Below are 24,751 nucleotides of genomic sequence, written 5' to 3' on the forward strand. Positions count from 1 at the left end.
ACCCTGGAGGCTGGGGCCAGAGGGTCCCCAGGAGAGAGGGCAGGAGGAGCTAGCACCCAAATCCACACAACGGGCCTGGAGGCCAGGGCTTCTGAGAAAAGGAGAGGAGGGGAAGGGGAGCCTCTGAGCAAAAGGCAAATAATCCCAGCGGGCCCCAAGGCTGCTCCCTGCCAACCCATGCAGCAGGGCACCTGCTAGGCTAGCAAGGCAGGAGATCCTGTCTTGGGTGAGCTCAGCAGCCCCACAGGCTACATCTGTAGAGTATGTGGGCTCCAGGGAGAGGGTGGGGGTCAGTGCTGTGAGGCCATAAGTGGGGACACCCTTTCTGTGTAGCAGAGTCAGACAAGGAGACAGAGAGAAGACCTGAGTGAGGGTAGGGCAGGCTGACCCACCCGGCAGGGGCCCCTCTAAGAAGGGGCCAGAGGATGAGTCAGGGGCCAGGAAAAGGGCTGCTTTTCCCCCATTTTCCTGACACCTCATTCCTGTAAAGGGAAAAAAAATATTTTGAGAAACCAAGTCCCTTTCAACCCATTAACCCATAGCTTCTCACTTGCTTGCCACATTCCTTCCAGCCTTCTGGAAGCTTCTACCACTCATCTGTCAGCATTCTCTCCCCCCATGATGCCCACCCAGAAAGCACACCAGCCCCTCTCCCCTGCCTTCACTCCCTTCCTTCATCAGCCCCATTTCTGAGTTTTATGCTGTTTCATGCCTTTCTGCTGTCTTAAGGATGGGCTGTCAGCTGCTTCCCATCTGAAGGTAATTCAATATTCAAAACGGGTTTATGAGTTGTATAAAACTATAGGCTGGGCAACGGACAGATGCAAAGGCAGATAAAACATAGTTACAGTTCCAAGATTCCAGGCTAGCAAGAGAAACCTACAAAATTAAGTGCAAAGTATCCCAGGGGAGCCAAATTACCCAACCCAGGATCCAACTTGCATTTAAATGGAGCCTCACCCAGCTGACTGCTTGCTTCTGCCACAGACTCTCCAGAGGTGCCTATCTCATGACAAGACACATAAAGGCAGGACTCGCCACTGTGTGAATGCCCAGCTTCTCCCAGGGAGAGTATACCGAGGTGACCAACACACGCCTCTGCCTACCAGCCGCAAACCCGGGGAGTGGGGCTCTGGTTCACCAGAGACATCGCTGCAGCCAGAGAGCTTTGTGAGGGAGGAATACAATTCAAGAGGCTTTGCCAAACCAAGCTGGCATCAGAGTAATTATATTAATGAATCCTGAATTACAAAATCTAATATTAAACGGTGGTTTCAGAACCATCATCCTCAGTTACTGTCCCACGTGGCTGGGAATGCTCCTGGGCAACAGCATTGAACAGACCGTGTGTGTGTGTGTGTGTGTGTGTGTGTGTGTGTGTGTGTGTTGTTTAATTTAAAAGAAATGCATGTATTTGAAACTAGTGTGTGTGTGTGTGTGTTGTTTAATTTAAAAGAAACACATGTATTTGAAACTAGTGTGTGTGTGTGTGTTAATTTAAAAGAAACGCATGTATTTGAAACTAGTGTGTGTGTATGTGTGGTTTAATTTAAAACGCATGTATTTGAAACTAGTGTGTGTGTGTGTGTTGTTTAATTTAAAAGAAACGCATGTATTTGAAACTAGTGTGTGTGTGTGTGTGTGTGTGTGTGTTGTTTAATTTAAAAGAAACGCATGTATTTGAAACTATGCCCAGAGTTCTCTGTGCTGCGCCCACTTTATAGGCCACGATACCATAAATAAGTGAGAGAAATCTGGCCTGTCCTCAGGGCAGGGGCCTCTCATTTGGCCATCTCCCTCATGCTGGCAATACCCTGAGGATTACTACTCCGTGGAGCAGTGGCCTTTGTGTTCGAAGCCAGCACTGCTCCTCCCCACAGAGTTTCCCTTGGCACAGCAGGCAGGCCTTGCCTACAGACCTGTGGGCCCTGCCTCCCAACCCATGCTCATTAGCTGTCTCCATCCCAAGTTGAGTAGGGCTTGACACACACAATGAGCAGCCCAAGGCCCACCTGTTCTTCCTGCTCTGGCCAACTACCCAGTGCACACCAGACCACTGCACCACCATCTTGGCCATCATCTGCAGGGCCCATCCCAGGCCAGCAGAAACCATGAACCAGTTGGCCATACTGTGTGTGTGGTCAGGGCTAGAGGGCGCCAAGTAAACTGCAGCCGGGTAGCAAACTAAACAGGCATTAAACACAGGTGAGAATGAAAGGATTTGCTACACTCCCCTCATTACATTTCATGTATGCAAAATGTAATCTGCTATCAATGCCATCAGGTAGCTTAGAATCCAGATTTCTAGAAACTCCACATGCCAGAATGGGATGCAGCTCCCATTCCTGTTCCATTTGTGAAATCTTTGGGCAGCAGGCAGAGTACTGCCCTGGTAGCTGGACCTGGGGATGGGCTTTCGTGGAAATGAGTTCTTGCCCTGGGCCTGTTCACTCAGGGGGCCCCATGGACCCAGAGGCTGCTGTGGCCAGCTCAGGGCTACACAGGAAGAGCTGGCCTGAAACAGGGAGAAGTGGGCAGGTTTTGCCTCTTGGAAACTTTGGTAGGCAATAAGGGATCAGTGTTTAATGATTTCCCCTCCTTTTTTTAAAATAACAGGCAAAAGATCCACACCAGCACCATGCTGGCTGGCAGGACTTACTCCTGGCACTGTCTTAGCTGCAAAGGGCTTTCCAAGGGTGAAAAGGCCCTCTCAGAAGCCCCATGATTCCCTACAAAAGGTCTCCCAGCCCCAGACCCCTACCCACAAACAAAGCAGACAATAGAGCTGCTGCAAGAAATTAATAAAGGAGGCCAGGGGCCCCCCTCTGCTAGCAGAGGCAAGGGCTGTCTTGAGGACAGACTCAGGGTCTTACCCTCTCTCCAAGGCAGAGCTTCTTGACCTTACCTTGCCACTAGTGACCTTTGGGGCCAGATGATTGATTCCCTGTTGAGGGACTGTCCTGTGCAGTGGCTTGACTCACTGGATGCCAACAGCACTCTCCCCTAGTTATGACAACCAAAAGTGTCTACAGACACTGCCAAATGTTCCTGGGGGGCAAAGTCACCCCTCGTTGAAAACCGCTGTTCTAGGGTAACCAACGATCCTGGTTGTGGGCAACAGAGGAAGACACAGTGTGGCCAGCTGCTCTCAGGGCAGGGGCCTCTCATTTGGCCATCTCTCTCAGGCTGGATAATACCCTGAGAATTACTACTCCATGGAGTAGTGGCCTTTGTGTTCAAAGCCTCACAATTTGTGTCCCCAGGACAAGGGACTGTCAGTGCTGAAACCAAGAAACTACTGGGCGAAGTGGGATGAGTTGGTCATCCACCCTCCCTCTCTCCCTCCCAACCAACTTCAATCCCCCCAGCTGCCAATTTCCTCTTCTACCTTCAGGGATACAAGAGTAGCTATTCACCAAAATGAAACTACCTCTCATACACCTAAAAAGATCATATCCCACCCCATAGCTTCTTCTGGGACCAAAATACTATCCTTGTCTCCTCTTTCTTCCCAGGCATCATCTCCTAGTGCCATGACTTCCACGAGGCTCTCTGAGACACACACCAAATTGTTCACATATTTCTTATATTACTAAGGCCAAAACTGGCTGAAAATCTCTGGTAGGGGAAGCAGCCCCACCCTCTGGGGTGTACATAGCTGGGGTGCAGAGCTCTGGTGTGCCATTCAACTCCCATCCAGCAAAGTGGCCTCAGAACCACAGAGAGATCATCTGGGGGAAGGAAGGAGGGGGAGAGACTGTTTGGCTCCCCTGTTCTCCCAGACAGGCAGCTGAATCTCAAATGACCTGCTATATACAGGGAGGGGACCTGAGATCCTCTAAAGAGAAGATGAAAAGAAATGGAGTTTCTTGCCCTGGTGCTGGTTGAAACACCTGAGGGTAGATGGCCTGTCTCACCCTACCCAGTCCTCTGCCCCTGGGATTCCACCCCAGTCAACCCCAGATTCAGCAACCCCACCCCAAGTTTTCTATCCATTTGCCTCCTTCCTCCCTTTAAAGGCCTCTCTTCCCTTGGTCCCCCAGGGAGCATTCTTGTTACTACGGGAACAATGAGGTCATGTGGCCGGGTGGGGCTGCAGGCCCCTCCTACCACCCCCCTAACTAGGTACCAAGCCTGCCTGCCTCACCACCTAGAAATTTATAGCCCAGAGCAGGGTATTTATAAGGTAGCTCTGGTGTGACCACAGATTCAGTGCAGGGCTGGTGGCTATTTATAGCCAGAGGATATACACTTATTACACTCTCCAGCCCCCCCATTTTGGGCTATGTGTTATATAATTGCCATTATGCAATAACACCCATTATATAATAATTATGTGCTAATAGGGATATAATCTGCAGGCATAATAAGGACACACTCCTCAAAGGCTGCACTCGGTCGGCCTCCTGCCGGCCACTTCCAGGGATCTCCTGATCTCTCTACACACTCCATCCAATCCAGAAGAGTCACCAGGTGTCACCCTACTCCCAGCTGTCACCTGCAGCCTCAGAGAGACCAGACCAAGCTGCAAGCAATCTCCAGATTCCTTCTCCCTGTCTTGCCCCTGCCCCTGGCCTGGAGAGAACAGTTTTCTCTCTGCCATGTTTTTAAGCTTGACACAAAGAGTTATGATAGGATAAATCCTGGAAGGCTGAGGGACAGACACTGACACCCCATTTTAAGAAAAGAAAAAAGCAGCAGCTGCCTTGAGAAGGAGTCTGTAGGTCTAGAAAATCCTCCAGGACACAAAGCCAGCTGTAGAAGATTGGTCCCATGCAGAGAAGCACGCTGGGCCTCTAAGAAAGAGGTGGGAAGCCGGCTTCTGAGGTGAGGGGTGGGGGCCAAGCAGGCCACTTCTCAAAGGCCCCTCCTTCCCTCAGTGCCCCATCTCAACCCCTGTGGTGGCTGGGCCTTTGGTGGGGTCTCAGCACAGGCTGAGGCTTGGGCCCTGATTTCTACCATCAGGGTTACACTGCCAGCAGGAATGTCCTAGGCATGGAACCTGGCCATTCAGACACCAACACATGCTATGCCGGTCACCCTGCTCCCAGACAGACAAGCAGAAATTGTCACTTCAGGGGAGATGGCTCTGAACCTGAGGCCACAGGGGACATGAGTGGAATGGGCACGGGTTGGGTAAAATTAAGACCACAGTGGCACTTGACAGCACTCAATTTAATCAGCCCAAACATACTGTCTGCTATGAAAATAGATATTTCTATATTTAAAAGCTATCTGATATGTGAATTGATGACAAAAATTAGAACCTACACGAATCTGGGAAGTGAGTTACTCTCCTGTGCAGGAGGGTGGTTTGCAGACCTGCCTGTCTCTTACATTTCTCTATTGTTTGTATGTTTTACAAACAGTGTGTTTTATTACTATAATAAAAAGAAATACATCATTTAAAAAGAGCAGTGCTGAGGTTCAGGCAACAGTTCCAGTCTCTGCAACCCATGCTATAGAGAGAAACAAACGTGTGCCGCTCCTTGGGCTCTGAGATGGGCTTTATAGGGTCACTGGCTCACCACATAGGCCTGGGTCAGCCGAGCAGCAGACCCTTGCTTCAGGGCCCGTGTCAGCAACCTGGCACACAGGGAGACCAAGATGATGCAAGACAGCAGGCGGCTGTTCAGCAGGAGACCTGGAGCAGGGGCTCATCATTCCCATGGGGGAAAGGACCCCCGACGGTGTCAGCGCAGGGGCCTGCTGCCCAGAAAAGGGAAAATGGCATAGGATGTGCAGGGCAACAGCTGAGGCTCAGAAGTTCTGTTGCCAGGAGAGAAAAGGTACGTGAGGTTCTGAACTGGAGGAGAGGCAAGAGGTAAACACTGGGGATATTCTGTTTGAATCCCTGTTTCACCCAGGTTCTCAGCCTGGTCAATCCTGTCCCCAGGGACACTTGGAAATGTCTGGAGATATTTTGGTTGTTACACCTTGGGTGGGGGGTTGCAACTGGCATCTAGTGGGCTGAGGCCAGAGATGTTGCTAACTACCTACAATGCACAGAATGGTCTCCATGACAGAATTACCTGGCCCAAAAGTCAACAGTGCTGTGGTCGGGAAACCCTGCTCTACAAGAGCTGATACCAATGGTTAAGAGGGTACGTCCTTGTCTTACAAGCCACAGAAACAGGTAAAATCTTTAGCCATGAACCAGCCAGCCTCTCCCACAACCCAGCCCCTCAGCAAGTTGGTAGAATTTTTATATACACAGTCCCAAAGTTTTCAAACTTTAAGAAATGGATAAGGGTAAGAGTGCTATGTGAAGGAGCACAAAAGGCCGTGAAGAGCAGATTACTGCAAAACTTCCAGCGATCATCTGGTTAATCAGGATAATTACATTCATTTTTATTTCGAACTGCAATTTCAAGCAGGCTCCCAGGAAAAGGGTGTGACAGAGCTAGGATCAGGGATCCCGAGATCCAGCCGAGCTCACCTGGCCCCACGCCTGGACTTCCTGCACACTCTACCTGCCCTCCCCCAGTTCCAAGAAGGGATGCCAAGAAGCTGAGTTGGCTGCAGCAGGGTGGGGTGTCCAGCCGACAGTCCCCATCTAAGTTATTATGCCGCCTCTCAGGTCAGAGGCAGGGGGCCAGCGGGTGGGGAGGGAGGCCAGTGTCAAGGACAGGCCAGGTGCCCACTGCCTCCATCCCAGCGGCTGGGGGAGCCCTTGAGCTGAGCCACAGGCTGGGCTTCAGCCCCTCTGTCTAAGCTCCTAAGTGAGGCCATGAGGACTCACTTGGCTTTCTCCTCTGAGACTCCACCAAGGCCAGCAATACTGGTAAAGTTCAAGGGGTGGCAGCAAGGCCCCAGAGGGAAGCTGAGATGCTCAATGACCTGGGGTCCTTCTGCCGGAAACGCATCGTGTGACCTGAGTGCCTTGACATCTCTGTACTTGGGTTCCCTTCTCTGTATGGGGGATAATAATACCTGCCCCACCTGTATCACTCAGCCATTGTGAGGAGGGAATCAGCTCCCCGCAGGCTAAAAAGGCTCAGCCAGCTGACAAAAACGAGCTAATTCCTCATTGTCTTTCAAGGTGCGGTTCAAGCAGGTCATCTTCCAGGAAGCCTCCCAGGTCCCCAGGTCTAGCTCACCAATTCCTCCCTACCCAAAGAAACCCATTTGTGTCTCCTGAGCGTGCACACACACACGCATACATGTGCATGTGCGTGTGCAACCTGAAGCATGGGCTTAAAACTAGAACTGGTATGACAATTTGGGTGGTCAACACACAGACAGGACTCAGCACAGTGCCTTGGCCATACTGGACCTTCAGCGGAAAAACAGAATCAAAGCGGGGGACAGAGACTAAGGGGATGCCCTCTTCTCTGTCAACAAGGAACAAGAGGTTCAGAGCCTGGACAAAAGTGTACCCCTTAAGTTACTGTGTGTCCCCGAAATAATAGCAAACGATGGTCCTCCCCCCAGAAGACATCCAACGTGAGGAAAAGAGCCAGGACAGCCACATCCCCACTGACAGACAGGCCACGGCGGCTGGTGAGGCATAAGTCACTTGGGAGAGACGACCACAAATGGCAACACCCAGATATTTTTTTTTAATCTCCAGAAGGCCAGAAAATCAGAAGTTAGATATTCATTTGGACAAAGTAAGGAACCCAGGCACCCAGTTGGGTAAAATAAAGCCCAGTCCAGCCAAATATCCCTGCACAGCCCCTCCGCCTGCTGGGACCCTCTTCTAATGCCAACAACCCTTCGGCTCAAACATGCTTAAAATGGCGACGGCGGCCTGTGGGGCCGGGCGTTTGTCGTGCTGTTTTCCACAGTGCCCTCAGTGCCAAGAAAAACCTATCATCAGAAATGCCATCAGCTATATTTATCTATCTCTCAGCCCCCCAGCCTCCTCCTCCTCCCGTCTGCCAACCAAGCCCTACGGAACCCCCCTCACCCCGTGGGCCCACTTCCCTGTTGCTGATGCCCGTGACCACCTGCCCAAGCCTCACTCTCCAGTGCTCTCTTCTCAAGCCCTGGCAATCAGGCCACCGCAAGGGCGTGACAACCGACAGGCTGCACCTCTTCTTACTAGTATGTCGGGGCACACCCGTATGTGTTTAAAGTATGCACCCCAACAGGTGCTGGTCTGTGTGTCTCTGCCAGAGAGGTGGGCACAAGTGGCCCTCTGGCTCCTCTCAGCCTCTGCTCCCTCCTGGGCAGTGCCTCAGCAGTACCAGCCTGCCCTCAAAGTCCTCCACAAGCAAGTGGTTAGGTCCTCTGCACGCATGCTGCAGCATCTCACAAAGCAGCCATCATGGACAGACAAGAGGTACGGGGTGAGAGAGAGAGCCTGGGGGACTCATCCTGGGCCTGTGGGCACCATTGCTAGCCAGATGCCCAGTTGCTGGGTAGACCTCTCACCCCTCCAATTTATTCCCTGATAGAGAGTGGGAGCCCCAGCCTGTGTTTCAAGGTGCTAAGAATTTCTGAGGTGTGTGCATGCTAGAAAGACCCCCACTTCCCGTCTAACCAAGAGAGAAACGGCAGAATCAAGAATGGTAAAGGGAAAATGGCAAAGTTGAGGTTCAGGACTACGCAGGTCCTACAGCTGTGATGAGGCCTCTGCTAGGGACACAGCTAGCAGGGGAGTGTCCCTTGGTGCTGACACTTCAGACTTTTCCTCACCCAACCATCAGGGCTCCAACCTGACTCTTCCCACCTTGGGTCTAGGACAGAATGTCTGAAAGTGAATCAACAACTATGCCCCATGACCTTCTCCTTCACTTTGAGGCAGCCCACACTTCCCACCCAGCCCTCTCACCAGAAGGCCGCCCCTTGCCTCCAAGCCCCCAAATCAGAAAGGAGTTCCAGGGAGCTGACTCCTCTAAAAATGAAGCAACCCAAATAAAAATTTTAAAACCCAGAAGCTCTTTCTCCCCTGCCCCCTCCCCCTCTGCTGGCAAATGAAAACAAACAAGAAATCAAAGAGGCCTTTTGTGTGAGCACCGCGCTGACACGGCTGGGGCCTTTGAAAGGACTTCTGAATCGGACACTGAAGGATAAAATAACTGAAGCGTGGCAGCTCCTGAGACAGGGTGGGGGGGGGACTGATGGGGCAAAGAGAAAAGGGGTGGGGAGGGAGCTACCTTCTTTCCTGGCAGAAAGGGGGACACTCAGCTATGTCCTCTATCAGCTGCTAGAGGACCCAGAACAGAGGGAGACCATGGCACAGCCCTCTGCCCCTCTGGCCCACCCTTCCTCGGCACCCCAAGTCTCTGCAACACTATATGGTGGTCGAGATGGGCCCTGTATTCCTCTTCAGGGCCCCTGATGGAAGCCCTGCTGGGTCTTCTCTCCCCTCCAGCTAAGATCACTTAATGTTCACGCCTACAGGACAGCGCCTTCTAGAAATCATCACAAGGCCTTCACCCAGCCTGCCATGTGCATCAGTCTCTCATTCTTAGAGGGGCTTTGCTCATAGTAGGTTCACCAAGTGCGTATTTCAGTGCCAAAAAGTAAACAAAATCCTCAGGAAGTCCTTCTGCATGTCTGGACCCCAGCCCTCCTGCTGCAGAGTAGCCCTGTTTCCCCTGGGTGGGCGGTAGAGCACAGCTGGTCACCATGCTCAGGCGTCCAGGTCCCCTCTGGCTTATTCACAGCCCATGTCTCCCAGCTCAAGCTCAGACAAGGGTGGTTCTTTTTTTCATTGAACTACAGCTTCCAACCAGCCAGTGGAGTACAGCACCAAGACCCCCTGCATGTCCCAGCCAGCAGAGACCCCTGACTGGTTGGGCAGACATGCGCTGTGGACAAAGGGTATGGGAGCAGATGGCCAAAGGAGTCCCAGAATAAAACCAAGCCCAAGGACTGGGTCTGGGCATCTCTGATCTCCTCTTTGGGGCCACACCCCTGCTGAGGCCAGTCTGAGCCCTATCACCCTTCCAGATCACAGAGAGCCAGGCACCCATGTCACATTAACAGAGCAAAGGCAGCCTGGCCAGTCACACAGACACCATGCTTGGTTTAATGCTTTAACTCTGTTGTGTCGCAATTCCTAATCACTTTGAACTGGGTGCCTTGCATTCTCATTTTGCATTAGGTCCCACAAATTACGTAGCTGGGAGGCCCCAAAAATCCTATAGCTCCCATGGGATATGACCACACCTAGAGTTTCTGTGTTCAATACCAAACACCCCAGTTTAAGAGGACCTCCAAGGGGTGGTGAACAAAATGGCAAGGGCACAAGGAGCTACATCACATGCGGGAGGCGGAAGGGACTGACTGGCAATGTTTGGCCTGGAGAAGGGACAACTTCCTGGGGGAGAGGGGAGAGGAACCGTGAGCACTACCTTCAGCATGTAAAAGGCTGCTATGTTCAAGAAAAATTAGCTCTCACCTGGGCCCCCCATAAGACAGAAATAGGACTGACAGGTCAAGGTGATACGGAGACAGCCTCGGGCTCACGAGATCCTAACAATAGTAACTGAGGCAGCTGCCATCCACTGCTTGCCTGCTGTGTGCTGGTACCTTAAAGTATTATCTGGTTTAATCCCTTAACCATCCTCTGAGTTAAATAAACAGAAGAATTTTACAACAACCAAAGCTGACCCTTGAATGACAGTGTTATTTCTTTCAGGATGTTCTAAAGGGGATCCTATGTTGCATTAAAAGATAATCTGTATGTCTTGCTAATTTTATGAATCTGTCTTCACCAGCCCTGGCACCAGATGGTGCTGCCTCAAAGACACAGACCAGTGGCATTTCTGAACTTTGTAAAAGGAGGCAGTGGGTGAGGTGGCATAGGGGCTACGGTAGGGGTTAGCCCTCTGAGAGGGTGGCTGGTACTCCTGTGACCCCTCCCATGCATTTTTACCAGAGCCACCAGACAGGCCAGGCATCCAGCAAAGGCTTGGAGGGTATCACTGGCATTGGCCCCCCTCTTGGATGGGCTGACATGGCCAAGAGATGCCCTTCACACCAGAGAAGGATGCAGACAAGGGGCTGAAAACCAGTGCTCACTTCAAAACTCCAAGCCTGGAAGCACAGAGCAAAAACCAGGAGCTCTTATACCTCAGAAGAGCAAGTTTACATTTGAAAATGTTCACTTAGACAAATCCTCAGGTGCTAATCCATTTCCTGCGACAGGTAAGGCCCAGCTGTACCAGGATCAGGCCAGGAGGGAGGCAGAATCTCCTCTCAGAGCAGCGCACTGAATGATCCAGGGAAGCACAATTTGCAGAGTCCAGGCATGGAAACCCTACAGGACAAATGACTCGGTTCCTTCAACAGCAACCCAAAAACTGCCAGAAAAGAAACTAAGATGAAGGAGGAAGAGGAGGAGGAGGAGGACCACCTAGAGATTATGAGTCTTGAAAGACACATCAACCCATTGTAGTACATGGACCTGATCTGGGTTTTGATCCATGCAAACAAACAAAATTAAGAGATAATTAAGGAAATGTGAACACTGACTAGCTATCTGACCATATAAAGAAGTTGTTGATTATTTTTAGGTGCGATAGTGGTATTGCGGGTACATTTTTCAAGAGTTCTTATCTTTAGAGATGTGTACAGAAATATTTACAGATGAAAGGCTTTGATGTCTAGATTTTCTTCTAAACCCAGCGTGGGCGTGCAGTGGAGGGTATGGATGAATCAAGACTGGCCATAAGTCTGCAACTGCTGGCACTGGTGGTGGGGGTTCCTTCTCCGTAATGAAATAGCTGAGATGAGGAGCCACCACCCAAATGCCTGGACTTGGTGGGCCTCCACTGCTGACAGGGAGAAGATGACATTTCTAGGCAGGAAAGCACTTTATTACTTTCAGATTTCTTTTCTTTCCTACCACCGACTGAGGCCTGGGTGGGGGAAGGTGTGAGCACACCAGGAGACTTTCAGAGCCCTGCAGATGCCCTAGAGATAGTCTGCTGCAGTGCTTCTGCCAGCTCAGCCCTCAGCCCTCACACTGGCAGAGGATTCCTGGCCCACATTACCCCTTCCCCAACTCTCCATTTCCAGCCACTTGCCCAGGGACACCCCCTCTGGATGGAAGGCTGTTACCAGGAATGTACCTCCTCCATCCCATGGCAGTGCTCTCTGACCTAGCTCTGCCTCGATCTCCTCTCTAAATAGCAGACACGCAGCAAGATTCCTTCCTTCCCAGAGGAGGGTTGCCCATGTGGGGCCACGGCATGCTCTGGGCAGCCTTTCAGATCCCATAGTCTGGGAGTGGAGCTCCTGATGTCACACATGCATCCTTTATTCATCCCTAGCTTCATGTGGGGCAAAACAAGGGCACTGGAGGGCCATGGATGACAAAGGCGTCTGGAGGCGAAACCACAGCCCCACGCTTACCACTATGTCAAGTTTGTTCTTCATCAAACCCAGGACCACCAGCTCAGCCAGATCGGGTTCTTCAGCCCAGTTTTGAGGAACAACAAGCACTTCTTTCTGAGTCCAAAGCAATTCTTGTCTAATCCCTTGCCACCTCGGCTGCACCCCGTTTACACTGGGAGGAAGGAGCAAGTGGCGCCGTCTGAGTGTGTCTATAGGCTCAGGCCTGGAGAAGGCTGTGCTCCCAGACAGATGCTGTTTGGGGGTTCGGCCAGAACACACTTCCTAGAAAACTGGGGTGGCTCAGAAAGGAAGCTGTGCCCACTCCATGCCATCTTGAGACCCCCTACCCAAGGCCACTGGCGGCCCATGCTGCACCAAGTCACCCCCACTCCTTTAGTAAGGCACACTTGAATTAAAGCAGTTCTAGCAAGAAAAATCCTACCCTCACTGAAACTACCTGGATACCAGGGAGCTGAATTATAGATGAATTATTAAAAACGTCCTCAGTCTTCCACTCAGCTTTTGTCAAGGAACTCAGCCTCAACTGGGACAGAGGTGGCCTGGGTGCATGCGATGGGGCATGAATTCACTCATATTCCTGGGCAAATGATCTCACAGTAGCTGGGGGGCAGTGGAAGCACCTCCCTTCTCCCAACACCTGCCAGGTCAGTCCCGGAGCCAGAAAGCTAGCCAGAAAACAGTCTCCTTCATCACACACACTTCTTCCCACCTCAGCCCCATGCTGGCAGCAGTCAAGAATTTGGTCTAAAATAAAAGAGGCCAGGGAAACACCTCTGCTACAGGGATCCATCTAGAGAGCAGGGCAGGAGGAAGCCAGCTCAGGAAGAAGATGAGTATTGATTTCTGTCCTGGAGGCTCTAGTTCTAAAATCAGAAGGTACAGGATACCCTGGCAGAGGAGCTATCTGACAGACATAAGCTGAAGACTCCAAGCCTCCCCTAAGCCACCAGGCACACACCCTCCCCACTCTGACTCACTGTGTAGACAGAGAATAGGCGATTACTTTTAAATTTTTTTTTAGTCTCTTTTTCAAAAAGAGAAAGGACAAATGGGGGAGAGGACTGGCAGTTGGTCATTCTTCATGAAGGGTCATAGCCGTACAGGGCCAGGTTCAGGCTGAGAAAGATCCATGACAGGAGGCAGGGTAGTAGGGGCGGCGGGGGGCCGGGGACCATGTCCACTGCCTCCAACCAACTACCAAAGCCACCTTACAGTGTGAGAGAATGAGCAAGAAGAGAAGCTTCAGATACCACCTTTTCCTCCCCAGAGTTCCATAACATACAAACTCTCAGTGCTAATCCCAGTCAACCTAATGCGGAAAGCTCCCCCAAATTTCATTTCTGGATTAAGTCATACTTATCCCAACTTCCCGAACAGGCAAGGGGGTGACCACAGCAGAAAAGTGAGTTGCTTTTCTTTTCTGTGAATGAACGGGAAGGAAGACACACACACACACACACACACTTGTGGGAAAGAACATTGACAGAGTTGAAGTTAAGCCACATTCTCCTACATTCGTATAAAGAGAAAGAAGAGAAACAACGGTGGAAATACTGGAAAGGAGGAAAGGAAAAACACACACAGAGAAAGAACGGTTTGGTAGCCCTTTCATTACAAGTTGGTTGGGCATAATGTAAACACACTTCTGCCTTGCTTAATCACAGAGTGCTGCCCGTTTAGGTTTCAAAGGCGGCAGTAAATTGGGCGTAGCTGAGTGGAGGCTAAAAATTAACCAGCCATCTCTGTTTCAATTTGTAAGAAAACAAAAGCGGAAAGAAATTATAAAAAGGGAAGGGGAGTGGGAAGGAAGAGAGGAGAACTGAACCATCCTGACCTAAAATACAGGGTAAAATTGGAAAAGCAAAGAGGAAAACTGGAACTACTTGGAACACAAAAGGAAAAGGAAATTTGACAAGAGTTTTTTGATTGTTGGTTTTGTTAAGACCTCTGCTGCAGCAGTGCGGCTTCCTGACTGTGCCGGAGAGCCTCTCAGTGCCCGGCGGAGGTGCAGGGGCTTTGGGCGTCTGTCCTGGGGACTCGCTGCTGCTTCAGCGGAACACAACGAAGGGGAAGAGCACAAGGAGTATCAGCTCATTTTCGCTCTCAATGAAATCAGACGACTCTCCTTCACTCTGATAGCCAAATCCCAGCTAAAACAGCTCCCGCCGGGCATGTGGGCCCCAGAATCTGCCCACCTCTGCCTTCTCTCCTCTTTTCTCTTCATTCCATCTCACACTGGGGGTGGGGAGAGGGCTTACATGCCCCTTTCTCTGCTGAACTGCTGCCCACCCCCATGTGCCAAATCCAGCTTTCCCCCAGGACTTGAGGGGAAGATGGCAGGAAAACCAGCACCTGCCCCCCTATACTTCTGACTCATTTTAAATCAGAGCAACGATTGATTTTTTTTTTTTTGGGTGGTTGTGGTAGTGGTGTTGGTGGCGATGTTCATCACAGACTCACCATCGCGGGTAATTCTGGGGCACCTTGGCCCCAGTCCTAAGACCTGCAGTGTCTTTTCGGAAAGATGAGTCCTCCAAAGATGGAGATGCACAAAATTGGTAACATGGCAAGGGAGCAAAGGAGGAAGAATGGAGAGGGTGGAGGGAAATACGGGAAAAAGGAACATCAAACGTGCTGCAGGCCTCAGCAGGACAGGTACAGCAGTTAGGCCCATAGCATGTATTATGTATCGTTTGGAAAAAAGAGGAACAATAAACACAACAAATGCCAGCAAGTAAAATAAAATAGGGGAGGGAGGGATTGAAAGCGACCTACCCGGAGTGTGGACAAAGTAAGCCAGATAAAGATCCAGTTCTTTGATTGTGACTCCAATGTGATGTGGCTGGACGCACAGGCCGGGGTTCGAGCACTGGGGCGACTTGTAGAGCCGCTCCCCATCAGTACTTTCCAGGGGGATCCCCTTAAACAAAATCACCATGACCAGGTCCAGCCGCCACACCTTGTCGGCCTGGCGCAGGCAGTCAATCCGCCGGATCTTGCCCTTCTGGTCGGGGTTGGAAAGCACGCAGCAGGGGGGCTTCTTGCCCGTGATGGTCAGCACGAAGTCCTCTCGGAACTCGGGCCGGATGTCTTTGCGCAGCTTGGCCAGCAGCCGGGATGCCCACTTCTGCTTGATCTCGGGCTTCTCACCCAGCAGCTCATCCTTCACCGCCCGCTCCTCGTCCTTCGACATCCGCTTCTCGTGCTTCTTGAAGTACTTGCGCTTCCGCGCCTGCAGGTTGAACCAGGTGTAGGAGAAGGCTCGGACGTGAGGCAGCAGAGCCTCGATGAACGGGTGGAACTCATCCTGCAGGCGGCAAGCCGGGAGCATGCGGGGCAAGGGACAAGAGGAGGGAAGACGGGGTGAGGGGGAAGAGAAAGGAGAGAAGCGGCGTTAGAAGGGGATAACAAGAAAAATCGTCTTCTCCTCCTCCCCCCACGAAAATTTTCTCTTGTGATTGTTCTACAAAAGTGTGGTCTGGAACCACCACCAGCCTAGCCAGCCGCTTGCTCCCATCTCAGCCTCAGCAGCCAGACAGAGGCACCCGGAGCCTGAGCACACACCTATTTTCTCTCTCTCTCCCTCACTCACACACGCGCACACAGACAACGTTGCCGTCCACACACACACGCTGCTGGTATCCCCGCCAGGCTCTGTCGCGCCCATGACATCTCCATGTTCTATCGCAGCTGCAAACTCGTGTCAGCTCGACCCGGCGCGGTGTCCGGTCTGCACGGGCACCCACAGATGCACATGTGGGGCATGCAGGGGCCGCCTCGAGCCTGATACCAGGTCGGTTTTTGGCCACCACCAAGAAGAGAGAACATGACATCCACAAGCGAGCGAGGAAACGGATCTGGCTTCGCCTCCCCAGGCTGTTTTCATTCTCTCTTCTCCTGCTCCAACTGGAGCACCCACCCCAGCATTTTTTAATCAGATCTAAATCCTAAATATGTGATTTCAGCTTTGTTATCCACACGGATACTAATGTTAATCACAGTAATAAGGAACAAAACACTTCTTGTTAGCACAAATAAGTTGGTTGTCTCAGCCACATTAGGGTTAAAAAGCTATATGGGGCGTCCTGAGGCCCCGTCCCCACTGACCCTTTCACCCCCTTTCCCACTCAGTCAGGTGACAGAGGGCTGGGCTCTCGCTTTTTTGTTTTTTGTTTTTTTTGCTTGTTTGCTTGTTTGAAGTTTAAGTAATAATTGATTTCTGTTTGCAAAAATAAAACCGGAAAAAATTAAATAATTACCATTGATCTGAAGCACCCGGCAAAGCCCAACGCCCGATTCTGAGCTTCTGGACTCAACAGAGTTGTGAGTTGGGGGCGGGTGGGGGAGGGGGAGGGGGCGGAGTCGAGGAGGAAGGTAAATGTTTTAAAGGGGGCTATTATTGGTGTTCCGGGGAAGAGGGGCTGGGCTTGGGTGGATTCTCAAACCCTTCCCCTTCCTCCCCCCTCCACGCTCCATTGCACAGAAGGGGGAAATTAATTTTTTTTTTTGAAAAGGAGCAAAAAGAAAGAAAGGTCAGGGATAGCAAGCTGAGCGAGGGAGCGAGCCAGTTGCCACACACGGCAGGTAAACAAAAGCTAACAACAAAAAAAATTTTTTTTTCAATTTCACCCCCTGTGCATCCTCTTCCAGTTAAAAAAAGAAAGAAAAATATGCAAAATTTAAAAATAAAAACCTGCCTCCCAGCCGCTCACCCCCAACACACAGCACACCCTACCCCACCCCCGAGCAAAACAAAACAAAAACAAAAACCAGGAGGGGGAAAAGCGGCAGCTGAGGAAAAAGGCTTTCGGCTTTGGCAGCGGCACAGGGGTGTAAACTTCGAGCCGCCTCCCTCCGCCTCGGAGCCCGGTCGGAGCAAAGGGGGAGCTCGCAGATTCCCTGGGAAAGGACGAGTTCGGACCGGCTGCAGACCGTCGCTGGCAGACGCGTGCAAGAGAGAGAGAGGGAACGCGGGAGGGAGGGAGAGAGAGAAGGGGGAGAGAGGGAGTGAGGGAGGACGTGGATGGGATGAGTGTGTGTGTGTGTGTGTGCGTGTGTGCGTGTGTGTGTGTGTGTGTGTGTGTGTGTGTGTGTGTGTGTGTGTGTGTGTGTGTGTGTGTGTGTGTGTGCGTGCGCGCGCAAGCGCAAGCGCAAGCGCTGCTTGGGTTTTGGATTTTTTTTTTGCTTCTTTTCTCTCTCAAACTCGCTCTCTCTCCCCTTTCATGCTCAATCCCTATCCACTTGCTCCTGCCAAAGCCAGTAAAAAGGAGGGGGGGAAGGAAGAGAGAGATTGAGAGAGAGAGAGAGAGAGAGAGGGGGAAAGATCCACCTATTTGGCAATGAGACATCCTCGAGCAGCCAATGGCTGAGTCCAAGGGGAGGAGGGAACCGGGCAAGCCGGGAGGGTGGGGAGAGCCCCCGGCAGTTGGAGACCAAAACCAATTTGCCCAATCGACAAGTTCACGTCTAATGAACAAGCAAAGTCCAGCAGTTATGAATTTTTCATTCCAGGCTCCCACTCGGGTCCATTTGGCAGCGGCCACCCAGCAAATTTGGAGGGAGGGTGGAGGGGACTAGGATTGAGGAAGACGCGGAATTTTTTTTTTTTTAACAGAAAATTAAATAAATAAAGGCCTGACTCCGGGCGGGCAGGCTGGCGGGCGGGAGCCCCAGAAGGCCTTGGGGAAAGCAGCTGCGCCTTCTCTGTGTTTTGGTTTCAGTCTCTTTCTCTTAGGCCCGCACACTCTCTCTTTTTCTGGTTCTATTTCTTTTTTTATTTATGGAGCACACAGGGGCGAGTGGAAGTTTTCCTCCCTGGCCATACACACGAGCCTGTGGTGCTATGAATAGAAAGAGAAGAAAGAGAGCTCGGAAAGTGTCGATGCCAGCAACACTTCCAGGGCAGGGACCTGGCGCTCAGGGTGCGGCCACCCCTTCGTCTCTGGGTCTGGCTGCTGCTTGCAGAAGCTCTCCCAGACAAGCAGCCCCCAACACTCTGCAACCCCCACTTCCCAGCCCCCAGTGGGCTCCGCTGGCTGCCTCCCTCAGCCCACACCCAGCCACGCACGCTCCATTAGTGGTGACGAGGGTGCCAACGCAATGCAGCTCGGCTCGAGAAACTGCAACAGTTTATTAAAATAGCCTCCTGTCACAGCACTCCGCTGACAAGCGCTACTTGCAGCCACAAACACAACAGCCAACCCGGGGGAGAAATGACAAAGACAGGAAGATGGACACTACTTCCAAACAGACGAGTCTTTCCAATGCTTCCCCCACCACCCAGCCACTTAATTATTTGCTTTTTCCAGCTCTGCCCCCTCCACTTGATCTGTGTTTAGTGTCTCTTGGTTGGAGGAAGGGGGACACTCACCTGTCACTTGATTCAATTCAGACTAAAGGGCCTGAACTACATGGAGCAAGGTGCAAGAGCATAAAATAAGAAACCTAAATAGAACGGAGAAAGCTAAGAAAGGAAACAACAAAACAGAAAGGAAAAGGCTCTATAGGAAAAGGAACATCCTTGGGGAAACAGAGTTACAGAGAAGAGGCCCACCAGGAGCCCCTGCTCCTGGGCCTTCCCCCTAGGCTGGCAGGAAGGTAAGCACTGAGAAGGAAGGCCAGGAGCACCTTCCTCCACAGTGGTTCTCTCCAACAGGGGCTGTTAAGCAGCCATGCCTTAGGCCTTCAAGAAGCAGTAAGGAGACAGTTATTAAAGAAACAAGTAGAGGAGGACGTGGACACAGACAGTGAGACTGATCCCGCTGCTCAGAGGAGTCCCTACAGCTGCCCTCTTCCCAGGGGGGAGCTCAGTCCTCAGCTGGCAATGGGAAAGGTCACTGCTCACTCGTGCCCCTTTCTGCCCCATCTGAAACACTGTGCTCTCTCTCTGCCTTTATGCTCTGCAGAAACGTTCCCAGAAGAGTGCCTGGGGTGTGCCAAAGCAAAACATGCAGCCCTGGGCTGGCACTGAACCCTGACAATGGGAAAGGTTCCTCTCAGCACCTGGAACCCCCGTTCTGGTCCTGAGTGGTCTGAAGTGAGCTCACAGCTGTCCCCGAGGTGAGAGAACAGGAGGCAGGTGTCACTGTGGACTGGCTTCTTAGGGTGACTTCAATAATTAACGTCATGTTAATAACCACCCTCAGTCCAATTAGCCAAAGATGTTAGCTGAGTGACATAACAAACCCTGCCTCTCCACCTTGAGAGAAGCAGTTTTACTTCCTAAAGTCAAGATGAGAAGGTAAAAACTACAAAGGAGTCTGTCTTTGGAAAGGGGGTGTTTTCCTGCTATTTTGATTTATACTAAATATTAGATCCCAAACAGAAAATGGCCAATGTAAGCCTCCTGGAGAATTCTGGCATGTTCCATTTCACAGACCACAGTGCCAGGTAGAAGAGATGCACTGAACATGGACTGATTCTAAATCCGATGGTAGAACTGGGTGGGTGGCTCAGAGATGGCGCATGGAAGGATCCATGTGGACGTTAGGGAAACAGGACAAAATCCATAATTCATTGCTGGATGGAGGGAAGAGTCAAAGGTCAATGGAGTTCGGAGAGACCAGACAGAAGTGGTTCAGAAGGGCCAGTGGGGTGTCTCTATGGAGCCTCGGGAAGCCCAGCAGAATCCACTAAGCCCTCTCAGTGTTCCCCTAACAGGAGGAGCATCAGGCCCTTCCCAAGGGAGAACAATTGTCAATTGTCAATTGTCCTTCTCCTGCCAGTGGCCATAACCTTGAAGGTGGGCAGAGTGGATTCCCAGGCAGCATGTCCCCTCTTCCTGTTTCCACAGGGGCTGCTGGCTGAGGGGGATGGGGGAGGCCTTCCTGGAAGAGTGGCCAAGGTACTCTGAATGCTTGGGGGGGCAGGGAAAGGGTCTCCCTCTGTCTCTCCTTCCCATGGGCACACACAGAGAAGAACCGCTCAGGTTCCAGTAAAATACTTGGTGAGCCCTTGCCCCTGCAGTCCCCTCCTCCCACATGCTGCTGGTAGTGGTTTTAGGCCCTGGACACGCCCCTCAGGAGCCCCAGACAAAAGGGGGACTGTCCCCCTTTTGTAAAGAGAGAGGAGGCTCCTGTTGGAAGATTACCTGTCCCAGACTCAGCCTCCTTCCCTTCTCCCCTCCCACCCAGTGGGGAGCTCAGGTGCTCAGCACCCAGACCAGAGCTAAGACAAAAAAAACCTTGGAACATTCAAGGCTTCTCCTTGGCTGAGTCACTCACAGTGCTAGGGTTCAGGAGATGGAGGGAGCAAGGGGACAGGCAGGCCTCTAGAAGGAGAGAAGAGGGAGAAAGGGGATGAGAGAAAAAACAAAGGACAGGGAGGGAGCCAGGGAAGCCGGTGAGAGCAGCGAGACCAAAAGAAAATTAATGACGACTAGGGGGAAAAAAATAAAGGAAAAGCAGGGAAATTTGGGGGAAATGGTATTTTCCCCATGTAAAAGAAAAATGGAGAAGCCAGAGATAAGGCTTTAAAAATTCACATGCGCTTTTGGTTTTGGAAAGGAATTTCTCTGGCTTTGTAAAAAAGAAAGGCCTCCTTCTTGGTATTGTCGGGTATATGAATTTGAATTTTTTTTTTAAAAAAAGCAATAGTTTTCACTGAAACAGTTCTGAAATACCCATGTGGGTTTCAGTCATCACTGGGAGAAATGTGCTTCCAAAAGAAAAAGACTGCAAGCCACAGAAAAAGGAATGGATAGAGGGAGAAAGAAAGAGAGAAGGAAGTCAAACCTGGAGAGAGACTGGGCCCAGGACAACAGAGAGGACAAGGATGGAGGGAAAGCATACAGGGCCCAGAAGGAAAATTGAGCAAGGAGGAAAGACAAGGGCTTTGGGATGGGGAAAAAAAAAAAGAAAAACTAGCTAAAGACAATGACTGTTTCTATCTCGAGAAAGTAAAATGTGTGGTTTTCCAAAAAAACCCACAAAACAAATGAGGCGTTGTGGATTATTTAAGGGAAAACAGGAAAATACGTACAGAACCTCACTCATATGTACAGTATTCAAAATGCTCCAAAGAAACAAAATAATTTTCCCAGCCTGACACAGGTTTTCACAACTGGCCCATACATGCCCATAGTGAAACATCTAAAAGCCCAAGAAGCTATATCTTTAAAGACAGGGCCACTGTTTCAAGGTCTTTTTATCTCAGAAAAAAAAATCCTATTTGTTCTTATCCTGTTTGCTTTAAGGCCCAGATTTATTCTCTCAGACCCTGGACACATGCTAATTGTATATATATATATATATATATATATATATATATATATATATATATATATATAGTTTCATATATATATATATACACACATACACATACATTTTGATATCTCCATGTTAATTTGGATAACTATATACAGTTAGTGCAAACAACTTGACAAAATCTACGTAGGAATTACCAGATACTTCAATATCCATTTTACTACTACGTATCTACAGCCTGGATGAAAAAGGACACAGGAAACTTTTAAAGGCCACAAACAGAGCCTTGATTAGTCCAGTTCCTGGGATTTTATAATTCCACCTTGGCCCAAACTGAGAGAGGCCAGCTTTGGATCCCTGTCCTCTCCTGTCTTGTCCCACAGAAGGGACACAAGAAGAGCATGTCCAGACTCACAGACAGAGATGGAAGGAGAACTGTAGGCAGCCAAAGGAAGGAGCCTGCTTATCCTAGAAGCTGGTGAGGCCTCCTCTCTCTGGGGGGAGGGGGCAAGCAGGAAGGGCTCCGCAGCCAGAGTGAAATCATCCAAGACTGGAAACGCCAGTCATGGAAACCAGAAAATGCACATTTCGAGGAGGCTCGGAGAATTTGGACAAAGCGGGTTTTTGGCTGACTTGGGCCTGTTTCCCTCTGCTCAGTAAAGGCGCCCCGCACAGTTTTTCCAGCGTCCTTATGCTGGCTGAATGGATTTGCCCCACACCCCAGTGCTGGGTCTAGGACAGGGCCTGCCTCTGAACCAGGCTGCACACTCCTCTCCTATAAAACCGACCCCCCTCTTCCCTTCCTTTTCTCCTCCTCACTACAAACCAGGAGCGGTGGCCTGGGATCGGGCCAACAGGCAGCCTTGTTCTGGCTCCAAACACTACCCTGCTCCAGGCACATCTCCCCTCACCCTCCTGGCACTGAATAAAATAGGGTAGGAATAGGGACATTGGGGGAAACCGTCTATTCTCTTTGGTGCAACTGGAAATTGTTTACTTTGATCCTCTGCAAAGAATGGGAAACAAAAACCCTAGTCTTTAATTCACTATTTAGCTTGAAATTTCCTTGTGTCACCAAATAGGAGTAAGAGCTGGGAAGGCCAGAGCTCTGTCCTACAGCCAGGACATGTGGTGGTGGGACCCTCCACAGAGTGCACAGGACAGGTGACAGTCAAGGGCTGCAAGGGGCAAGGGCAGTGCTGCAAAGTCTGAGCCTCACCCCCCTCATCAGTCTGGAAAGTGTCACTCCACCGTGGCCAGGGTCCCTGGAAGAAGGAAGAATCCCACAGGCCAGCCTCACAACTTTTGCTAAAGAACTTAAAAGCTGGTGGAAAGCAAGGAAGGGGAGGCCAGCATTAAGAAGATGAGGTCTGCAGCCCAAGCGTGTTCTGTTAAAATATTTGGAGGATGGGAGAGAAGGCCAGACACAGAGAAAAATGCTGAAAACTCGCAGGAGGGCCTGGCTGCCAACTCCCGACCCACAAAAGGCTTGGGGATCCTCCAGGAGAGATGTTCCTCTGCCTCCAGCACCACTGGTCCGAACGCTGAGACTCATTTTGAGACCTTCCAGGCCCTCTGCAAGAGGTCTGTCAAGATCCCTATGACACCCTCTTGCTTTGCCCGGTCTCTTTTCCTTGCCACAGGAAAGAAGGACCAGGGAGAGAGAATGTCTCTGAGTCTCTGAGCCCTCAGCCAGTCTCACTCCCTGCGTCCTCAGCCCAGAGAGAGCCTTTCTTGCAGTTGCTGCGGCAACAGGCAGTGCCCAGAACCCCAGGCAGAGAGCAGGGTGGCCAGGATGGGAACAGCCCAGCATTTTCACTGCTGGAGGGCTCAGGAGAGCTGGGTTGGCCTTGTCTGGGCGAGCGGCTTCCCCAAAATGTACAATTTTAGGAGTTGTACTGAGGCATGGTTTCAATCCCTCAAAATGTATTGCTCTCCACCAAATATTTTATCATCAGTATCATTGCCAAGGAAACCTGAGAATTCTCATTCCCCTGGTGTCTAGCCCCCTCCAAGGCTGGCACTGGGGTGCCCAGAGCTCGGGACCATGCCCACCTCTCCACCATGATCCCTCCGTCCCTCCCAGCTCCCTTTCTTTCCCACCCTCTCTCCCCCCTGTGTCCTCCAGCTCCAACACAAACTGTTTGCACGGGAAGTCTCCCTCTATGACCCGATTCAGCACACACAAGAGAAAACTGTGGGCGACAGACCCAACGTCCTAACGAACTTGAGTTAATTAATGCTAAGGAAGAAAAGAGGCGCCCTGGCTCTGTTGAATCACGGTTCACTAGCCCTTTCAGTTTGCTGTGGGTGGAGGGAAAAAAAAAGAGGCTTTTTGGTTCAAATATTTTTGGGGGGCGAAGGGAAAACAAAAACATTGCAGAAGGGCCGTGGAGGGTGAAGCTGTCAGTACCTGCCCAGAGAAGCAGAGGCGAGGGCCACGGAGTGCCCTCCCCCAGGCTTCTGGCCTAAACGGTGTTGGGAAGGCCAAGGAGGGGAAAGAAAAGGGAGGTGATTATCAATTGACTGCAGGCCTGTTCAAATACATCGCTCCAAAAGTTATACTGTCAAACTATAAGATACTTATTTTTTTAAAAGCCCAAACCCAACAACTCGATTTGAGCAGAGCCGTGAAAATGTTTTAACATAGCAGAAAACCGAAGTATGGATGGCATGCGTACAAAAAATTTAAGTGTGCAGAAAAAAAGGAGAGGTGGTAATGGGGGGGAGGGAGAACAGCTGTAATTTTGCTCTCCAGATGTTGACAGCAAAATGTGATTGGCAAGTAACTTCCTTCTTACCACTTTTTATCCTTTGGTCCTGAAATGTTAAAATTCTACAGCTAACCCTGAGTCTGTAAGTCAGTTTGCAAGCCCTCCTTATACGTGGACGGGACGGGTCAGGAAGCCTCATGGGCCACAGGCCTGTAGAGCATTTTATCAGCTCACTAATTTTTACAAGCTCTCCTGTCATTCCTTAGCAGGAGGCCTACGCAAAGAAAGCAGGAGGACATTCTTATTTAAATAATAATAATTAATATTGTGAAACGCTAGCCTTTTCTTTAGAGGTTGGGCCTTTTTTTTTAGTAAACTTTTTAACTGAAACGTGGCACAGATAAAGAAGAACAGAGGAGCCCACAGTTCTAAATCAGCCGCTGGAAACATTTTCACAAAGTGAACACACCTGTGAAACCTCACCCAGATTAACAGAACATTTTCAGTGCCGCTGAACAG

General features: G+C 50.7%; 1 protein-coding gene across 12 annotated transcripts in view; it reads right to left on the minus strand.

Annotated features, from left to right (window-relative positions):
* Positions 1–24,751, minus strand: part of NFIX (nuclear factor I X) — a 94,779-nt gene that overhangs the window by 51,695 nt on the left and 18,333 nt on the right. For 4 of the 12 annotated variants that reach the window (XM_036878620.2, XM_036878667.2, XM_036878675.2 and 1 more), the window contains one exon: positions 15,091–15,622. In XM_036878620.2, coding sequence (XP_036734515.1) covers positions 15,091–15,622 — 532 coding nt within the window. Of the gene's footprint in view, positions 1–15,090; positions 15,662–15,879; positions 15,901–15,942; positions 16,009–16,574; positions 16,694–24,751 lie in introns of those variants that run through there. The other 8 variants (XM_036878600.2, XM_036878660.2, XM_036878599.2 and 5 more) reach the window with 6 other exon arrangements.

Source organism: Manis pentadactyla, chromosome 12 (assembly GCF_030020395.1).
Source record: "Manis pentadactyla isolate mManPen7 chromosome 12, mManPen7.hap1, whole genome shotgun sequence".
NCBI lineage: Eukaryota > Metazoa > Chordata > Mammalia > Pholidota > Manidae > Manis > Manis pentadactyla.